The sequence below is a fragment of the Pleuronectes platessa genome, chromosome 12 (assembly GCF_947347685.1).
Source record: "Pleuronectes platessa chromosome 12, fPlePla1.1, whole genome shotgun sequence".
Lineage (NCBI taxonomy): Eukaryota > Metazoa > Chordata > Actinopteri > Pleuronectiformes > Pleuronectidae > Pleuronectes > Pleuronectes platessa.
This window is the reverse complement of record NC_070637.1, coordinates 14,671,375-14,691,946: the sequence shown is the minus strand read 5'-3', so window position 1 is coordinate 14,691,946 and position 20,572 is coordinate 14,671,375. Positions and strand designations below refer to the sequence as shown.

The following is a 20,572-nucleotide window of genomic DNA, read 5'->3' as shown; positions in this document are numbered from 1 at the left end:
TAAATTACATCAAGCAAATCGACAAGCGGCTTCCAGTTAAACACAGGAACACTGATCCGGGTAACAGAGCGCTGCAGTAGAGGAAGCACTCACAGGCTTACATGCATTCAACTAAACCTCCTCCATATGCATAACACGCAGTACAGTGAACACTAAATTATATCACATGACGTGGCCCACTCACATAGTCCAGACACGCCAGCCTCCGGGTGGGGTGTGTGGGGGAACATCATCTATAATCTAGAAATATGGTCCTGAGGGACACATAGGAAATGAGTGTGTGTAATTGAAGGCATGAAAAGAGCATGTCCCATTAGTGCGAGCAGAGGAAGTGTCATGGTACAAATGACTGGGAGCAGGTCAGCGAGGTACAATGACATTATGCTAAGAACAAAAACTCGCAGTGCACTTGCTGTTAAACATTATTACCGGCTGATCGCAGACCTCACTCATGGGTTTTAGGTAATTGAAAAATTTGATCTACAAGTACATTTATATATCTGCAGGTTTTTTGACAATGTGCTGACTCTCATAAGGGGTCATGATAATGTGTTTTCTAATTTTGTAACATTTTAACAAAATTTACAATATGATTTTGTACTTTTCCAAATCAGTACTAAATATATTTAAATCTAAATCAACCTAATTATGTTTGTATAGCCCATATTCACAAATCCAAATTTGCCCTTAATGACCCAGCAGCCAGCAGGGGGCAGCCTCAGGACATCACAGCAGACTGTGATTCTTGTAAGGCCTCCGAAGAGAAGGTTGGAAAAGTACTGGGTTATTCTCTAACAATAGGTTTTTAAAGTATGTTAAATCAGCCAAAAATGTCAAAGTAACTTTTAAGTAAGGCTGTCAAATATATGTAGTAAAGTAGAAAATATTTTGAAGTGTTTATCAAAAGCAGCATAAAATGACAAGGGCACACGATTATTTGTCCGTCTTCTTACGCCGGGTTCACACCGGACGCGGAAGCGACGCCGAAGCGCGGCGTAAGCACAGCGCCAAGCCTTAAAAAACAGCTGGCTCCCATCCACTCCAATGTTAAACCTTTGTGCTGGTCACACCGGAGGCTGAAGCGCAGCGCTGCGCCGCGGCTGCCTAGCGCCGTGCAGCGATCGTTTCGGCGTCGAGTCTATTTTTTTCGCTTAATGTTGGAGCAATATGCTTGAATACTACTGGATCAAAGGGGGATATTATTAGCGCTGCCCGGCGGTTCAGCGTCGCTTCCGCGTCCGGTGTGAACATGGCGTTATTGTGCTTATTTCCACATCTCAATCAAGTAGTGAGGCCTAGTCGGTAGAGCATTAGTTCTCCAACAAGAGGTTCCCGGGCTCGAATCCCATCTTCAAGCTGCCAATATATTGAATTCTTAAAATTTGCAGGATTATTCTATTAATTGCTAAATATCTTACACTATGTATATTCATATAAATAAATAAAAAAATCCTGCGCAATGGGCTTCTGCGCAGGATGTGCGCAGATTGGTTCGGCGCAGGATGTGCGCGCGCAGTTTTTTTTAATTTATTTTTTTTATATTTAATTTTATATTTAATTTTTTTATATTTAATTTTTCATCATCATCATCATTTCTCCGCGTTGGTTCATGGGTAAATGATGCTGGTCTTCAAAGGTGATTGACCTACGCAAGCCTGTAGCCGCCACCCCCCGACAGGAGACTATATGCTAGTGTGTGGCCGCCTTACTTCCCGGCACTACGCTGCCAGTGCGAACAGCCCAAGTATTTAACATGGGCGAGGAAAGGAGGCGGAGCGCTTTTCGCAGGTGCGTCCCCGGGGTTAGAGGATGATGGTGTGACGTTAATGTATTGTTTTACATTGCATGTGTCACGTCATGATAAATCAGTCTCCTATGTCGCCTGTACCAGGAGCCGCCCCTGTCACTGGTTATCTTGGCTCGCTGTCTGGCCGGTAACCAGCCGTCCGGACCGCTCCGTGTATAAGGAGGAGGAGATGTTTGTTTACTTGGAATGCGGCCGCTTTATTTCTCGGATATACAGCAGGAGCAACACTCGCATCACCTCTAGGTGGTCCGTCACTTCTCATTATACACACACTTTTGGCGTCTTTTCCCACAATACCCAGGTGCACTACGTCACACACTACAAACTTTCCTTAAAGGGGCAGGCCATACCTGCAAGACAAAAGCTCTCGGTCTCATATACAGATGGCAAGAGAAAGCAGAGAGGGATTTTTACAAACTGTCTGATAAAGATTCTGACAGTAAAGGCAAGGGGTAGTGATGGATAAGGTTTTCTTTAACAAGTTAAGTCTTTCATTCTCACTTTCCACCTTAAAACTATGAACTGAACTGAACTATGAACTAGTTCAGAAGTTAAATGGTGAACTATGAACGTGAACTTTCATGTTTACTTGTATGAACTGAACTTTTAACTAGTTCATGAGAGGTGTGAACTTGCACAACACTGCCCTTAACCATCAACAAGAGTGAGAAAATTCCTGTCCAAATAAATCCCTTTAACAGGAAGAAAATCATAGAAACGTCAGAGAGCCACAAGTAGGACATCCCTCCTCCAGGACAGACAGAAGTGAAATAAGGTAAATGAGCACGTCAGGTCATATTTACAACATTCATGAGAAAAGAAAGTGTCTAAAATAAATGTAGGGACTTCATAAATTATTACTTGATTGTTGTTGTTCTGGGTTTGTACCCTCATGGTTGAAAGCACTTATTTTAGGTCGCTTGGGATAAAAGCATCAGCTAAATGAAATGTAAGGTAATTAAAGTATCTATCAAAAAGGAAAAGTCTGACAGAGATGCAGGGAGCAGTAACAACATTTGTAATGAGTCGGTTCAGTAATGATAGTGTATGTGGGTGGTCAAGTTATATATCTTATGCTTCACAGTTTTTATTTACATTTCTTATTGAAAAACAAAAAACAAACACACTGTTAAAAAATGAGTGGCATGGAATAGAAAAAATCACAGTTGGGAATGTGAGCATTCATGTTATCAGAGGCGTTTCCTGCTAAAACACAGTTTTTGGAAATATCCAGTACTTCACACAGAGCAACGCTAGGCAACAAGATAAATAACAAATCAGTGAGGTCCCTAAAAACTATTTGACAAAACTATTAATGGTAGTTATCCTGCTAACCACTCTACTCACATACAGGTATATGATAATTTAAAATAGAATAAAACAATATGACTACATTTTACATTAAAGTACAACGTGTTATATGGCATTAGAGAGTAACTGATGTTATTGCAAAGTCAAGAGCACACCGAAGACTCTACTCTGACAATGTATATTTATTAGTGAGGGATGAGGAGAAAGCTGCAGATGAGACGAAACCACCGTTTTAAATGTCTATAGAAGTTTTGTCCTCTTTCATTTGTCCACTGCCCACCCGCCTCCGACCCTCGATCAGAAACGACAGCACGATAACCCAGCGTTGTCTGGGTGACCTCAGGCGAGCCGAGCTCTCGCAATGTCGGAAGTAGGTGGTCGTACCCGTGGCGATGGAATCGAACTGCTCCGTCAGCAGCCAGGCCTCCCAGAAGAGCGTCAGTAAATTCATAACTATCATGACCACCACCCAGAACTCCTCCCCTAACAGTGCGAGCCACAGCGACAGACTGTGGAAGCCTGGGGGCACCTTGTCGTACAGGTAAATCGTCGCGGAGGCAACAAAGAACAAGTGGGCCATCACCATGGAGAGGATGAAGAAGAGGAAGAGGCGGTGGTTGCCTTGGCCGATGCACCGGTTGAGGAAAAGGCAGTGGTGGTCATAGTCTTTGATGCACACCTCACACAGCTTGCAGTGTTTGGTGTGGTCGGGTAGAAACAGCTACGAGGAAAACAAACATGGACAGAAACAAAGTTGTTAGGACAAATCCAACTATATTGTAATATTTATTCCTAGAGCTAGAAAATGTGCTTCTTTAACTTGACTGTTTATCCATTTCGTGAATTGTATAATACTATAAACACCAATTTCATGATTACCCCACTTGAAACTATTTTTAAACTATAGACTCAGATTGCTAATCTGTCATACATCTCAATTACAGTATGGTTTGATTTACAGAGGATCAGTATTATCCAGTATTAACCCATTAATTTCACTATAGGTAAATTAACTAAATCACCAAAAATATTTGATTGTTTTTGTAACATACATTAACTAGCTACTTCGACATCTGAAATTTGAGCAGCCATTTATTAAGGGTAAGATTGTGTGTTGGCCAGAACATCATCATCATCATTTTTTAGATCTAGACAGACATACAAATAACAAGATGGCTAGATTATCAGATACATATTTAGATATGGGTGTTTTCAAAGATATCAGTGCTCTTTGGACCAGTTGGAGTGTCTTACCTCACAGTACGGACAGAACATGTGAGGGCTCTGGTTGCTCTCCACCAGGTCAGCTATACAGGAGAACCGAGGGTCTGCATCGGCCCTGTCCAGTGTCCCAGGGTCCTGAGTCAGAACCTTACAGAATAGGCAGAGGACCAGGGCAAAGTGCATAATGGACATCTGGACAAGAGCACTGTCTGGCCACACACATTCAACATGTTAAGGATTAAGCCTTGTCATTTTTATAGACACAAATCATAGATTATGATGCATATAGGACAACACAGGCCTGTGAGACTTGACCAAGATATCAACCAACACTGAGATCCTTAAGGTACACTGCAAACCACACAGAAAAGTAGAATTACATAAAAGTATGCGTAATAGTAAAAATGGATATTGGGCGTTATTCTTCCAAAGAAGCAGAGCAGAGTATGGGTTAAGCCAGCGAGGAGGGTTCCTAGGTAGACCGGGTTGGGTAACCTGGAATGAGGAGAGATGTTGTCTTAACAAAGCGTTCTCACATACACCAAAGTACTTTGATTTATTCGTAATAACACATTTCAGAATGTCTCTCAAACCTTTGGTAAGTGGTCATGCGGTGAAATTGTGTGAAGATGCTTCTGGCCAGCCAGGGGAAGAGCAAGCTGCAGATTAGACCCCCATAGCCTCCCAACATGGCTGCTATCAGCAGGATGACAGCTCCACTCAGAGATGGAAATAACAGAGTCCAGTAATATAAAACTGTGGAGAAAAGACACATGACACAAATGCACCAGCAGGTAAACTCACGATACACACACCCACTTTTAATTTGTAAGTGCCACTGTTATCATCTCCATTGTTGTGATCATCCTCCTCCTTGTTTTTGTTGCAACGGAGTAATATTTACCTATAGACTCTGTGGGCTTGTGGTGTAGTGGCTCATTCATCTGCATACGCAGTAGTTTGGAGAGTTGCTGATGTCTGGAGAAAAAGAAACAGTGTAGCCTTGTATTAATCCGCGACCGGATCCCAAGAGAAACAGGTCATCTGGAAATGCAAACATTCTGTATATTTTCAAGGTACTGGGTGTTACAGTCACATGCAGCGTCCTGCGAGTCAATGTCGTTTCTTTTAACAGATATTTCTGATTCACCTGAACGTTCTCCCCTGTTTGCACAGATCCAGTGGTGTCTGGCCGCAATGGTTCCTCAGATGGAGCATCCTGCAGCCTGTTCTCTGCAGCAGCATCCAGCACACCTCCACTCCACCCCTCTCTGCTGCAACGTGAAGCGCTGTCGCCCCCTGCTGGTCAGCCGCATCCACAGAACATCTCTGGCACACAAAACACAGGGATGAAGTGCATGACTGATGAAAGATCAGTCACATCTGCACCAGGTGCTGCTTTAAAAGAAAGTATAACACCTTCACAGATTTTTGTCCCATTTCTAAGCTATAGTTATCTCTGAGGCAGCTTTGGAGCCCCAATTACATTTGCTAACATGGGGTTGACTTGAGATGCCTCAGTGCCTTCTAGTTTACAATGTTATATGTTATGTGTTGGGAGTTTCCATCATGTCCCTGGTGTTCAGATAAGATTGGCCTTTGGAGAGAGGCTCCCCTCTCGAGAAGTTTATGAACAATGAGAAACTTTAACATGACTTATAGTAACCCAGACTTGTTATTTGCTCCATTCTCATAAGGTAAAATCATTGAAATGCTCCTTGGTACGCTGAGCTTTTTGGTTTTGCTGTTTGCATGTGAGCTGTACCGAGCTGTACCGAGAATCTTCTCTGTTGACAGATATGTGTCATGTTTAATTCAGCTACAGTGTGTGAGTGCATTGGAGAGTGAAAACCAAATCATACCTGGTCTCTGAGCAAATAGCGGACGACCTCCATGTTGCCTGTGGATGCAGCCAGGTGCAGGGGCGTCACCTGGTACATGTCTGTGTCCGAGAACCGAAACATTCCCGTCTCCCACAAATAGTGCACTGAAATACTGGGAGAGATAACCATTAGTGTGCATACTATATATGGATGTGTGTGACTGTGTGTGCACACAAAGACAAGAAAACACATCGAGACTCACATGCTGCCCCCAGTGACTGCGTGATGCAGGGACGTCTTTCCCTGTACATCTACGAGGCGTAAATCAGCCCCATACTGCAACATTTGGTGTATGATAAAGATGTTCCCTTGCCTGATAAGTGTGAAAAGCACAAGCTGTTATTAGACATGATCAAAACAAGAGTAAACGTCAAAACGACTTCCTCACCCCTTGAATCCAGGAACATAATAGACCTACTTCTTACCTGCAGGCAAAATGAAAGGCTGTCTGTCCAGCATCACATGTCATGTTGGGGTCAGCTCCGTTACTGAGGAACAGGTCGACCAGGATGCGGTTCCCATGGAGGGCGGCGTAGTGGAGCGGGGTGAAACCACCCCAGCCTGGACAAAGATCAACACATTCACAGTCAGGTTCAGAGGTGCTGATCTGGGGCCACTGGGACCAACAACACCAGCACGACGCAGATGCACAGTGAGTTTGCGTGTGGATGGTTAAGACCCTTTGGAGTTGGGGTTAGGGTTCCCTGCTCTGGCAACAGTGTGACTTATTTGTGCGATGTTGTCACAGGATCTGTCCTCCTGGATCTGTGTGACCATCTCATGGAGGAGCTGCCGCAGGGTCAGGTTTCCTCTTAGCTATCGGACAATGTCACGTCAGGAGACACTGAAGCATGGTGAAATGCTCCTTGTGAAATAATGTGATATCGCACTTGACTCTAGTGCTTTAATATGTGCATAATTAATTAGTTATAGTGTGCAGGTTTCAAAATATGAGTATTACAGACCTATGACATAGGTTATGTGGGTTTATTTTCTTAATGAACTGCATTTATCAGTGGTTTTCTGGTTTTAAAATCAATACCAGTGACAGTTGCAGGCGATGCAAGCGATGCATATTTTGACAGCAGCACAGGGGGGGGGGGGGAGTGCTGGCCTGCAGTTTCACACATTCATGCTATAGATACGAGAGCAGCATGCACAAGACGAACACCCGACTTTCTAATCCCGATTTATTCTATTTTACCTCTATGCCTGAGGACTGAGCGATCGTTTTGAACGAAGAGCACGCACTGATCCACATCCCCCTTCTGGATGCAGTCGAACACGTCTGCATCGCTGAAGGGGCTGACGGGCATCGGGTGCATCGTGACGCTTCGGACGGAAGGCGACCGGCTGCGGAATCCTCTGAGCTGCAGACTGAAGCGGACTGAAAGCGGGAACACCACTCAGCTCCTCGCAGGGGACAACAACGACGACGGCATCATCTTAATATCAAGTGAGCAGCGAAGTAACGGGATCCTGCATTGTGATAAACTGATTGAGGCTGACCACGCCCTGGGAAGCCCATTGGCCAGAGGGGGACGCGTGACCCGTGACGTCGGCGCGTAAAAAAACGTCCCTTCAAAACGTCCCTTCAAAAAACCTGAAAAACGTCAATTAGCTGTGTCACAGTGAAAAGAGACGTACCAACCAAACAAACCATTATTAATTCACTGTTTATACAACGAGATACGAGCGGTGTAAACTCATGAATGTCTAGAAGGAGTGACTTGTTCCCGTCTGAAGGAAAGTGCGTCATGTTTTGTGATTGTACTCGTCCGGACCCTCGCCCGCAGGTTTGACGCAGAGGTGATGAGTAAGCGTGTTAGCCACACATGCTAACACATGCTAACACCTGCTGTAAGTGTGAGTGTAAACAAAGTCAAAGCACACAGGTGAGGAGGAACGTCCCCCGACCGGAGGCAACAACTGGGAACAGTAGCATGGCTTGAGAATGGAGGGATAGCCATGGAGGTCGTGAGAGAGAAGGTGAAACGAGCAGGTGGAGGTATCTCTATTCATTTGTGACACACACAATATATATATATTTGGAGTCAAAGTCTGTGTAATCCTTTGACTGTATTTTGTGTGGCTTCATATTAGGACTGGCCAATACAATTATATCAATAAATACTCCAAGGTTCATATAAACATACACCAATATAATTCGTATGCATTGTACAAGCATAGTGAGGAGGTATAATTTATATAATTGTAATGTCTTACCTCAAATTTTTAAAAATGTCTTGCTGTATATCATTATCTACCGATAAAGAAGAGTTTCAAACCTTCACTCAAGAGCAATAATCAGTCTGTTTAACTTAAATATCCTCTGAAATGAACTTTATCTGACATTTTGGTCCATATTGCCCATCCCTCCTTCACATTGGACGATGATTGTATCATTCAGTTTCCAAATGAGCCTGAGAAACAGAGAAAACCACAGATTACAAACAACGACTAATATTAACAATGGCTGCATCATTGATGGTTAAACCTGCTGTTTTAATGCGATAACACTCCCAGTAGATAAAAAAGCCTATTTTTCCTGTAAGCAGTATTTTTGGCCCTCAATATCTCAATAGCCGTCACAGGTTGTATCAAAAAGTTGCCATTCAGGGGAAAACTTGACTTTATTAGTAAAACTTAAATATATATAATCTTGTGAAAAGGACTGGATAGATTACAATGCAGTGCATAAGGTAAAAATATTGCAGTCACAAAGATGATTGCTTTATTTTTCCATATATAACCCATCTATAAATCATGTTAATAACAGTCTAGCATTCAAATATAAAAAGAGCCATTAGACATAATAAAAGTATTATCAGAAATGTTATTTGTTTGGTTACAGGAAACGAACCGTTATTATTACCACAGACATAAAAGTAAGCATGTGCTTAGTAATACAGCTTTAAGAGACTGTCATCACATGTTGGCAGATGCTCTGTTTTTAGCTCAACAGGTCACGGATGTCTAATTGTGTCTCCTCCACAGTGGTTCCACTTTGGATAAGGATCAGTTCAGGTTTTCGGTTTATGAGGAAACACATTCTCGATCCCAAGAAACTTCACACTAAACATCTATTACTTTGCAATCCATCCCCACAAGATGGTGCTATTTAGCTAAGTAATGTTGGCACTGCTGTGATTTTCTGTCACCATTCCGAACAGTGGATTCCTATTCTCCATGCAGCTGCTGCACTCATTCAAACGACAGCAACACATTCCTTATGATCGAAGGCCCAGCACGTGAAATAGATGTGAGGAAAGAAAAACAAGCTATGAATCAGACCCTACTTATACAATAAAACCAAATGATTTACAAGAACTTATATTATTTAATTTACTTCTTATTAATTAATTTATTCTGGTTTCTTTTAATCATTGGATCCAGTCCCAGAGATTTATATCATGCCAGCCTTAGGGCTTCTTCTTTGAGCGGTCGTGGGAGGGCCCCATCCAGCCAGCTTAACAACAGCTTTTCACTTCTGCTTCTCTAAGGAAGTGAGGAAGCACATGACCCGAGCCAGCTGATGTGAGTTGCTCTGCTTGTTCAAAGTTCAGTCTGCTGGTAGCAGATTAGTAAGAGGCGGGTTAGTTTTTACAGAAGTGTCCGCACTGTTGACGCTGGTCATGTCTTAGCAGGTCTCTGCTTGTCTTTTTCCTCCTGATATGGTGGAGACAGTTGAAACCAAACAACACGGATGACAACGTGACGAAACTGAGAGAGGAAACTCCCAGATGGCTCTAACACAAGTCCAGGTAGGAATATGAAGACTTAGCTGTGAGCTACATGAGCTATTTGCTTTTGGAAATTTAGTGTTTAAGTGCTACTGTACTGGTGATAATATACACTTTCATTTTGACATAATTGGCTGTATATCACTACATGACATAATAGAGACATGTGCTGCTTTACAACTAATGAATAGCTTGTGATGCTTACATGCCTTCTTGCTGCTAGTCTCTCACTCACCCTCATTTCACACAGGACAGACTGACTCTGCCTCCTGTTACTTTACTACAGTAACTAATTGTACTGTAATTAGGAAACAAGCTTTAGTCTGACAGTTACAGAGAAATGACATATACTTGCATTAGCAGCCTTCTATGTGAATGACTTCAAACCACAGAGGAATTACGTCATTGTGTTCAATGCTTTGTATATAGATGTTAGGATTAATACTGAGCTGATCTGGACATTAAAGGGTTTTATCAGTTTCACATCTGTTTGATTTAGTAAAAGCAAAATATCCTATTTTGGCGTCTTTTACAAATGTGTTCCTCAAATTACGTATTTATTGTTTGGATTTCCTCTTCTTTGAAGTGACTGGCTGGTTTTAAGTATGAGGGCTGCTTCCCAGTTAGTGTTGGTGTCTTTTGATGGCAACAGTTTTTTGTGTGGCGTATGCATGTTCTCCCCTGTGTCAGCGCTGGTATGGGTTTTTTCTGACATGTGTATATGTATTGGGACACTCTAAATTCTCCGTAGATGTGACTGGTTCATTGTCTCTATATGTTGGCCTATGCCATACACTGGCGACCTGTCCAGGGCGACATGTCAGCGAGGAACTGGAAATCTTTGAGAATAATTGGTATAGATAATGGATGGATGAACTTAATACTGCACTGGACAATAGGAAATGGTATAACTACATGTGGTAAATTGATTCCATGCAGTGGAGGATTTGAAGCTTGAAAAGACATTTGGGGTTTCAACTTTTAAAAATGAAACTCACTGGCTTCATGTCCTTCCAAGTACTGAAAATTGGCCTTCAATTATACTGACGGACCTCACAGAGGCTAATGAGAGCTGCACATGACTTCCAGTGACCTGTTTTGGTGTGCTCAGTGGGTAAAGGAAGAATGCAGCGGGTTCGGTTTGAGACTAATGTATCTGAGGAAGTGAGAAAGAAACATGATTAAAAGATAGTGGGTGTATTATATAAACTCAGGATGTCAAAAAACAAAAACAAGATGAAACAATTTAATTTCCAGCTCTCTTTTTTTTCTGCTCCAGGACCAGACTGCCAAAGGGGAGAGAATCAACAAGGAAACCGGCGAGCTGAGTGCTTCAGGGGAGTTATCTGCCTCTGTGGAGTTGAAGGAGCAGAAAGAAGATGGCTCCTGTAGGAACCTTCAACTCCCACAAGAGCTCAGAGAACAAATACAGGAACTTGCAGTTTACACATACTCCAACCCCGACCACAGAACTGACCATGTTCCTTTAGAGCAAAGAGAGGAGCTGCTAGTCAGAGTCCTTCCTCTCTACATAAAGGTACGGACCACTGGAACAAGGTCTTAACTCATTGTACATCCACACAAAGGCAGTTATTTAGTTTCTATTCTGAATGAGTTTTCTATGCAAACGTCTTGAAACAAATAAATGGAGACTATAAACTAGCAAAACATTAATTGATTATCTCAATTTGAAGTGAAACCACAGTTCTAATTAAGCCTCAACCATGAAAAGGTTAAATGGATGCCTCAGGGCACTGTGATTTTGGAAAATCTATTTGAATGAACAATTAAATTAGCCATGAGTTGCAGTCAGATGTTTGGTTCTCAGCTGATCCCATCACTGCTGTGTCCCCTGAATTAATTGTGAATGCGGTTTTTCAGTAAATCTATACAGTTTATGGACCATCACATGAAATACCAAGGGCTCCAGCCCCATAGCCCCAGGCCTCACTTTTATTCTCAGTGCCTGAACTGCCTCACAGCTATGAAGATACCTCCCCTTGCACACATACTGTGTAAATTCCATCACTGATCTGTGAGTATGTGTGTAACACCATTGATCAGGCTTACAGCTGCAGACGTAATCACTCTTTGGTTTGTGTGCTGTTCTGTGTGTGTGTCTATACGGATAAGCCTCATGACCAGAGATTTGACCAGTACATAGGGCCTCACTTAAGAATAGCAAACTCAGTGAAATACGATATCCTCTTATAGAACTGAATAGAGCATATAGTATTCACTGCTTTCTATTATTTATAGTGGAGTGCATTAGCAACAGCACTTGAGTTCAAACCATAATGTGGTTACATTGGTACACTGAATATCATAATGCACAGATGTAGTACCTGCAGGGTAAACTACTGAAACATCAGGTACAGAAGAGATATCCTAATACATGGAAGGGCAACAATTACGTTTCATGTAATGTAAAAATGATTTTCAACATAGTTATCAACATCTGTGTTTATATAAACCTTTTAGAAAATACTTTTTTTTCTTTTGCTTGATGGACTCTCGCCCCTCTGATCCCAGGTCTGTGAGGATGGTGGCAGACTTGAAGGACTGGATGTCAAGGGACTTGCGGCTCTCACTACTGACACGGTCATCCTCAACATCCACAGCAGACTCCGAGATAGGCCTGCAGGTACCAACTACTCACAAAAGCAAATTCAGCACGGTTATTTCCATATATGCAGAGGTACTTTCTATTCCCCCTCTGTGTGCTGTGGTACTTTTCCACTGTGTTTTCTTCATGTCATTCATGTCTTTTGTGGGAAAATGGAAAGCACACGGAATCCTTACACAGAAGTTTGGAAACACCTGGTTAATTTCTTGTAGCTGTCCTGTCTCACTATGTTGCTTGTTGTTATGTGCAGTTGTCTTTCTATATAGTTAATAGGGTAGTTCATCTGGAGCTTTCAAGCAGAAACTTTGTTGCTTTGTTTTTAGAGAGAACTATGACGAGTATTGGTCCAAGTTCTATAAAGTGTTAACAATGTGCATCTAGTGGCCATTTTATACTCCTTATCTTGACTTGCGACTTCTGATCTTTTTTAAGGTACACACTATGTAATATTTCAAATAATTTACTGTACAGGAACTGTTTTGTAGCCTTTACCAGACAAAATAGCAACACAATGCAAATGTTCATATCTGGAAAAGAATTGAAACATGAATAAGAACACTAAGCCACCCTCATTATTTCAGATACATATTATGCTTTCTGTTTGAATACTAGTTTACTTGACTTAAATATGTATTTAGATATTAATGGTTTCTATGACAGTAGAAGATAAAGAGAAGCAGCCATAGTATATTGTGGTCTTGCTGTCTTTTTGTTTTTGTTTATGACCCTCAGTCTTCTGAAGTCATGGCTCAGTGAATAATGAGTGTTTTGTGCTTTCAGAGGGGGCTCGTGAAGAGGTGGTGCAGTTCTTCCAGAGGCCGGACGAGGACAGAAAGTGTGAAATAGGAGAAAGTCTGGGCTGGCTCCTTTTAAAGTCCCTTATGCTGCTGACAGCTGACGGCTCAGTGAGTTATAAGTAACAAGTCAGGTTTCAATGTTAGGTCTCTACATTTTCAGCTGATCACTGTTGAACCTTTGAATCAGAAGTCCCCAAACTCGGACAACATGGCTTATTATTTGTATTATAGGTTAAGTATCCTTTCAAGATAAAGACTTTATCTCCTGAATTTATTTCACTTACAATTATAATGCTTCAATGTAAACTGTGTGTGTCTGTGTGTGTGTTTTTTTTTTTAGGATATATTGTCCTGTATAAATCCAGGGCTCCCTGTTGCTTTGGTGAAATGTCTGTACCTGCTGGTGTGCCTTCCAGCTAAAAAGGAGAACACAGACGTAGAAGAGAAATTTCAGGAGCCACTAACACAGGTCATTTGAGGCAATATCCTCATTTTACATTTTCATTGTACTCTTTTCATCAACATCACGCATATTCTCCTTGTCTATTCTCTCCCTACTGCCTCAATTCTTCTACATTGGATTTTGGTTTCACTATCCACTTCTTCCCCCTGCTCTTTTCCAGGTTCTCCTCCAGCTCTGTAGACAGCCAGTCAATGTGGAGGCACTGGTGGAAACTCAAGAACTGCACTGTCTTATCAATGGCCTCACATCACTATGGGATCAGACCAGCGCCCCCTGGAGGCACCAAGCCTCCCGCCTTCTTAAGGCAGTCTCTGCTGTCGCAACAAGCAACACTGTCCCAAGCTTGCAAGGTAAAGTGAGTGAAACCTATAAGGTATCATTTCTGCTTCTTGTAATACTGTGGTTCTCAAACGGGGGTGCAGACCAGAAACTAAGTTGATTGATTCATGTAGAGACAACAAACAAACAGAGGTTTTCTATATTTAACTTGAATCATTTAGTTGTTTCCCTTATCTTTGTTAATAATTGAGCTTCTGAAGGCCGGCATGGCAGAAAAAGTCAGAGAACCCGGGCTATAATAGACTCTGTGACACTAATGGAACTGAACACATACAAAACATTTTTCGTAGAAGGTGGATAATTAGATTACATTTACAGTTATTTTTGTCAGGGAGCTATTTTTATTTCAGTGGTTGATTATACAGAGACGCATGATCACACACCCCAGCAATAGATGCACTGCAAGTATGTTTCACATGATGCATCCGTGAGTACAGATGATTCACTCAAATGATTCACTCAGATGTTCTGTTACTTTGATTTATTTTGGACATCAAAAATGTATCAGCATTTTCCAGCGTGATATTTTATTCTCATGACTCTAGCTCCTTCCTACATTAGTCATATTGAATGAATATACATACTCTCATTTTTCCCTATCAGGTTTTTTCAAAAGGCAGGCATTACTTATTTGCGGTGATCCATTGCTCGAATTGGAAACTTTGAATGTGTTGACTCTGTTCTGATGTGCTGTAAATCTCACAGCTATAACATCTTAACTTACCAAGAATGCTGCCTCCTCCAAATTAGGCAAGAACTGTGTCCGTATCTGCATCCAGAACCTGTTGCACATCAGTGCTGATGTCTCTGGACCGCTGCTCGCTGAAGTGGCTGTGGCGGTGTTCAGCTTCATTAGAGACACTTATGTCATCAACCCTGCCCTCTTCAATGAGTTTGACACTAACAGTGGCTACCAGGCCCTTGAGAACATCCTCACACGGTAAGACAAACGGGCATGAACCGAAACATAATGAAAACACAATGTGAGTTCAGGATTAGATGAAAAAAGGGACAAACTTGTTTAAAGATGTGAAAAGACATCAAACGAATTTGATTTTAATCTACTTGGTCTTTTTAAAGGCTAAAGGAAATAGACATTCTGATAAATTAATTGTTTTTTGCTCGTAGTCAGTAAAAAGACATCACTTACCTTTACCTTATTTGTGTTTTATCATGACACCATCATAAGATGTGAGGAAGGTGTGCCCGAGGATCATTTCCAGCCTGTGAAGGAGTTGCTGGCTCTCATTGCATCTTTCAGCCTGCTCGGAAAAACTGAGCTCAAAGTGGTTCTTTGTGTCACCAACCCCCAGCCTCCCGGCTTCAAGTTTGATCCACCACTTACCAAAGGTAGGTCAAGTTTTAAACAGAACAAGTTCTGCATTGTTATTCTCAGGCTATTACCCCCTAATTATCTCTAACGGTTTATTGTACCATGAGGATAAACTCTCCACCATCCCCTCCAAATGCACACTCCAAACCATCTAATTATTATCTTTGCATCACTCAGCAAAGATGGGGGCGTAGGGAGGGGGATGTGCCCCCCAAATGACCACACAGTTCATCCCTCCTTTGCACTTTAGCCCTCATATAAACCACCTAAAAGTGCACCACCCCCTTTTCCCTCTCCTTGATTTCCCACACACCCCGACTCCTCACTCCCGCATCGCTACCTTGCTGCAGTGCACAACACCCCTCACGTTAACAGGAAGCTGAGGTGATTATGTCTGGGATGATGAAGTGGAGGCTTCCCCTCTAACTCTGTTAGGATGCCCCACATCCATTCACCACTGGCCTACATCAACCAGCCATCTATCATAGGTGCACACACACCTCCATCCAACACTCATAAATAGAGTGTCCATAATAAACACATACGTACCAATCCAAACAAACATACAGACACACATTCATACTCAGGATGCATCTATCACACTGAGGAGTAGATGTTATTCCAGACGAGGGTCCAGGGATTGTTTTGAACTGATCTTATTTGAAAGTGATGCAATTTTGATTAGGTTGTAAATTAATCCTTTTCCTAACCAAGTATATATTCATATTTACTACAAACACAAGTGAGTTTTGGTTTTCAAATCTAAGACCTTCACTTAATGTTTTGACAATACAGCAAACAAACTCTATCAAGGCAGATTACACTACTTCTTCTTCTGTCCTTTCATGCATGTTATGATGTTTGTTCAATCTATCTATGTATGTGTAACTCAATTGGCTTATGGGATTCAGCATGTGCTGTGTGTTAAAGGTTGTTTGTAATTTATAAGGTTTCCCCTTTCTTTGAAATTGACTGACTGACCTTGCCAGAGCAAATTCAGATAAAATCCAGCTTTACATTCAAAACATCTTATGGCTTAATTGACCTCAAGCTGGTATTGTTTTGCTTTATGTGGCGAACGAGAACAAGAGTACATCGTCCACCAACTACAGAAGTTGAGGAACAACTATACTGATATTATTTTGTTCAATCTGACTTTAAATAACAGAAACCTCTGTCTCTAGGTTTAACAGTAAAGAACCTGCAGGCCTTCCACCTGCTGCAGGCCTCACTGCTGCGCTCCCATGATTCTCTGCTGTGCTGCCAGCTCCTGCGAACCCTGCAAACAATTTGGGAGAGGGATACGGCCAATTTCTTCCTCTTGGAGTGGACCGTCCAGTCGATGGCTCAGTTGGCTGCCTGTGTGTGGCGTAAACCAGCACCTGCCCAAAAACTTTACTTTTCACTGCTGGAGATGGTATGATTTCTACTGTTGACAGTAAAGCTCCAGCGTTTGTTGTTTCTTTGATATATCATGGGTGTGACGTCTGATAAAATGCTTGGTACCTTTCTTTTTTCCTTTTCGACAGGTGGTATTTAAGTTGAACTACATCCCCCATGAGACCTTGCGTGCACTGCTGGGTGTGCTGAAGCAGATTTGGGCAGGGACTCTGGCTGGAGGGGCAGAGGGAACAGAGTTTGGAGTGGTTGCTCTTAAATGTTTTCATAGGTGAGCCATGTTTTGAGGATACTCTTGCTTCTACTCCAAAAACAAAACTTTCTCCCTATGGTGCTGCAACGGATTTACAAAAAGCACATGTGGTATTTACTGGAAAGCGGTTTTAATAATACCATTTTGTCCCTTGATGTATGTTGAATAAGATCTATCTCCTGCGCTCTGTAGAATGACATTGCACAGTGGTATGCTCGCTGAAGTGTTGAGTGACTGGGGTCTTCTGGAGCTGCTGCTCGGGGAACTTCGTAGGAGAGCTAAGATCCTCAGGAAGGCTGGAATTGTCTCCCCCTCTAAAATAAGTATGAATCAACATTATCACGATTTTTCAGCTACTAATAAACACAGAGTGAATGTTTGCAAACAACTTATCTTTCAATTGAACGTAAGATGATTGAGTACTTTTGGTTTGAAGTTTTTTAAATAAAATCCTTTCGACAAATGTTTTTGACAAACTACTTCTGATGTTCTTGTGCTCTTTAGATCCCCAGAAAGGGCCATCTGTGGAAGGACGTGAAAGATTGCTCACTACCTGTATGCTTCAAGTTGTGTCTGCGCTTACTTTGCGTTCAATTAAAAACACAGGTAAATGCACTTAATTTCATCTCCATTGTCCTTGTCCTGCCACCTCTCTTTAGCTTAAGAAGAAGAAGAAACCACTGTTGTCTCCTTAAGTTCTGCATTTTTGTTCCAGTTTCAGTTCGAGACCTTGGTATGGTGCCCTACATAAAGATCTTCTTGGATGAGGATCAGTATCGAGCTCCCACTCTGAGCATTTTGGAGCAGCTAGCTGAGATAAACCCAGAGGAGTTCATGAGTACAGCCATAGGAGCCATCTGCTCCTCAACACAGCAGGAACTAAGGTTGAAGTGGGACCTTTTGCAGGTACAACGTCACAGACAGCGGCATACAAACATCCAGAAACACAAGTGATCTCAGCTGAACTCAGAATGAAGTCTCCACTCTACATCAAACCATAACCAATTGTAATGCACTTAAAACATAATAAGCTAGTGAATTTATTTTCTTAGCATGTGGGACCCTGATTACATTACAGACAAATGCAGATTGATTTGCTAAAACAGGTTTAGCTGTTAACTCCAGGCCAATTTGATTAGGCCAGCAGCTTTGTGCTGTGGCACTATGAAGATTACCACCTCTATCGGATCAGTGAATGGGACAGAGATCTGATTAAGCTTAACTAAGTTACACACCTACTGTATGTGTCCGTTTTTATAGATGGCAGCAAGAGGAGCACTTACTTGCAGATATTGTGTGTATTCAATGTGGGTGAGTGCTTGAGAGGGCTTGTTTGTGCAATGTGCATGCATGCAGAAGCAGGTGTGTGTGTGTGTGTGCGTGCGCGTGCGTGTGCGTGTGCGTGTGTGTGTCTTTGTCTGTGTTCTTTGTGCTAACATGGTTAAGGCAAGTGGCAATCAGATTGGGTACGACCTGGGTTGGCAAGTGTTGAGAGCCATTGTGATTACTCCAGTTTCAGTTAATCACATTTCCCTCTGCGTTCTGCCTCACACATTACCTACCTGATGGATTAGCTCTTTAAATTGAATAAACCTAATGTTATTTTGTTCACCTCCAAAAACTAGTTACCAGAAATGATTTATGATATATCTGTGTGTTTCATCTATTTTTCATGACATTGTTTTAATTGACTAGAGAGGTGCTTTTAAAAGCTGGAAGCAAAGCAAAGTATCAACATATCAAAAATCGTAATACTGTACATTCACTTTAAACTATAGTAAAAAATCATCTTAATTGTCGCATGTATGGTTGGTTTAAGCATATTTGGTGATTACACATGTCACTGTTGATCTGACTGCTCTCTTATGTATTTCAGTCTGTGCTGAAGGTCCTGGAAAGCCCCAACAGCTGGGACGCCTTCAGGAGAGCAGGAGGCTTCACCGGACTGCTGTCTCTGGTGATGGACATGGAGGGAGCTCTGGCTGACCCTCCACAAGGAGAAGTGTGGAAGTCCTTGGGGCATCAAAAGCTGCTGGACCTCCTCCTCCTCGCTGTTCACATCATCGCCTTGGCCGTGCATCTTCACACAGTGAATGCACACCATTTTGAGACTGGCGGCTTTTATGAGAGGCTGGCAGATGCTCTGCTCCAGCTCGGCTGCTTCAACAGTGAAAAACCCAGGAAAGAGACGTGGGATGCAGAGCAGGGCTCCTGTCCTGAGACTGCACGGGATGGCCAGCCTCCTGGGAAGAGTTTCCACCAGTTCATTGATTTAGCGGAGGCTGCTGAAGCCCCCTCCTCTCAATCCACCACACTGCAGCATAATCTTCCTGTTACTCTTCGGACATGTATAAAGCTGCTTTCGTTTCTTGACCAGTTTGCCGCAGGGGCCTACTCTTCTCAGGAGTTAAACTTGGGGCTACATCCTGAGAGTGGGTCTGCTGTAGATAAAGATAATCTAGATGGACCAGCAGGATATGAAGGTGTGTGTTCAGGGTCCCCCCCTACCATCGTAGGGTCAGGCCCACAGTCAGTGGTGGACACTCAGAGAGGATCCAGGAGCACAGCAACAAGTATTTCTTCAGTCTGCACAGAGTCTCCCTGCAGGTGGATATGTGTAACCATTTAGAGGGGATGGAATGTACATTTTTTTACATGTTACATTAAATACATTTTCTCGACACTCAAATCTAAATTTTGGTTATGAGTTGGGTCTATAAGGAAAGTCTAAGTTATTTCACAAATATCAACCTATACTTTTTCTTTCTTTTTTGTTTTTGCTTTTCCAACAGTAGGTTCACTCGTGATCATGTTATTCTTCATCCAGGAGCAATCAGAGTTATGATGACTCTGCTTCCTGCAGTGTTTTCTCCCCAGGACCCACAGGTACATTTCTAGACTGAACATGTTACAGTCGCTTATGTTACGTAATATTGCCAACACATTGAGACATTTTTCTTTACCTCTTTCCCAGCTCTCTATGGAGATCCAGTTTTCATTAGCTCATCATGTCCAGGCCATGGTCAAACCTGAGCGGAACCGGCAGATAATGTGCGAGGGCGGGCTGGTTTCCACGCTCCTGGCCCATTGTCAGAGCATGTTGCTGATTCCAAACCACCCGTTATATCTACCTATTACACGTATCTTGGAAAAGCTCTCCTCCCAGTCCATCAAGCATTCAGACTTCAGGTCGGACATAAACTGTCTCTGTTCAAGCCCATGCATTTTCTTTATTTCAATGCAATCCCTTCTAAATATTTACTCAGGCAAGATCTGACGTGCTCTTTATTCCTCCTCAGAAAGTTCCTGTGTTTAGGAGACCCTCTTATGTGCTTGGCAGACAAAACAGCAACGCATTCACAGCCAGCTCCTGCATCGAATGGTAAAATAATTGT

The 20,572-nt window shown here is 42.3% G+C and overlaps 2 protein-coding genes across 9 annotated transcripts in view; one reads left to right on the top strand and one right to left on the bottom strand.

Annotated features, from left to right (window-relative positions):
- Positions 1 to 2,878: 2,878 nt before the first annotated feature.
- Positions 2,879 to 7,723, bottom strand: si:ch211-223a10.1 (palmitoyltransferase ZDHHC13). Its single transcript, XM_053436577.1, has 10 exons — positions 7,430 to 7,723; positions 6,651 to 6,786; positions 6,428 to 6,538; positions 6,205 to 6,337; positions 5,493 to 5,671; positions 5,247 to 5,320; positions 4,936 to 5,098; positions 4,755 to 4,837; positions 4,373 to 4,563; positions 2,879 to 3,839 (listed from the first exon to the last, which is right to left on the bottom strand). The coding sequence occupies exons 1-10, from the start codon at positions 7,548 to 7,550 to the stop codon at positions 3,351 to 3,353; spliced, it is 1,680 nt and encodes a 559-aa protein (XP_053292552.1). The 5' UTR covers positions 7,551 to 7,723; the 3' UTR covers positions 2,879 to 3,350.
- Positions 7,724 to 7,827: 104 nt separating this feature from the next.
- Positions 7,828 to 20,572, top strand: part of wdfy4 (WDFY family member 4) — a 37,596-nt gene continuing 24,851 nt past the window's right edge. For 4 of the 8 annotated variants that reach the window (XM_053435627.1, XM_053435633.1, XM_053435634.1 and 1 more), the window contains exons 1-18: positions 7,828 to 8,233; positions 9,622 to 9,989; positions 11,248 to 11,505; positions 12,501 to 12,612; positions 13,375 to 13,499; positions 13,732 to 13,860; positions 14,015 to 14,204; positions 14,944 to 15,133; positions 15,383 to 15,543; positions 16,711 to 16,943; positions 17,056 to 17,195; positions 17,370 to 17,500; positions 17,682 to 17,783; positions 17,893 to 18,083; positions 19,054 to 19,784; positions 19,970 to 20,063; positions 20,152 to 20,366; positions 20,477 to 20,559. In XM_053435627.1, the coding sequence (XP_053291602.1) occupies positions 9,969 to 9,989; positions 11,248 to 11,505; positions 12,501 to 12,612; positions 13,375 to 13,499; positions 13,732 to 13,860; positions 14,015 to 14,204; positions 14,944 to 15,133; positions 15,383 to 15,543; positions 16,711 to 16,943; positions 17,056 to 17,195; positions 17,370 to 17,500; positions 17,682 to 17,783; positions 17,893 to 18,083; positions 19,054 to 19,784; positions 19,970 to 20,063; positions 20,152 to 20,366; positions 20,477 to 20,559 (3,106 nt within the window). In that variant the 5' untranslated portion in view covers positions 7,828 to 8,233; positions 9,622 to 9,968. Of the gene's footprint in view, positions 8,234 to 9,621; positions 9,990 to 11,247; positions 11,506 to 11,531; positions 12,004 to 12,500; positions 12,613 to 13,374; positions 13,500 to 13,731; positions 13,861 to 14,014; positions 14,205 to 14,943; positions 15,134 to 15,382; positions 15,544 to 16,710; positions 16,944 to 17,055; positions 17,196 to 17,369; positions 17,501 to 17,681; positions 17,784 to 17,892; positions 18,084 to 19,053; positions 19,785 to 19,969; positions 20,064 to 20,151; positions 20,367 to 20,476; positions 20,560 to 20,572 lie in introns of those variants that run through there. The other 4 variants (XM_053435629.1, XM_053435628.1, XM_053435630.1 and 1 more) reach the window with 4 other exon arrangements.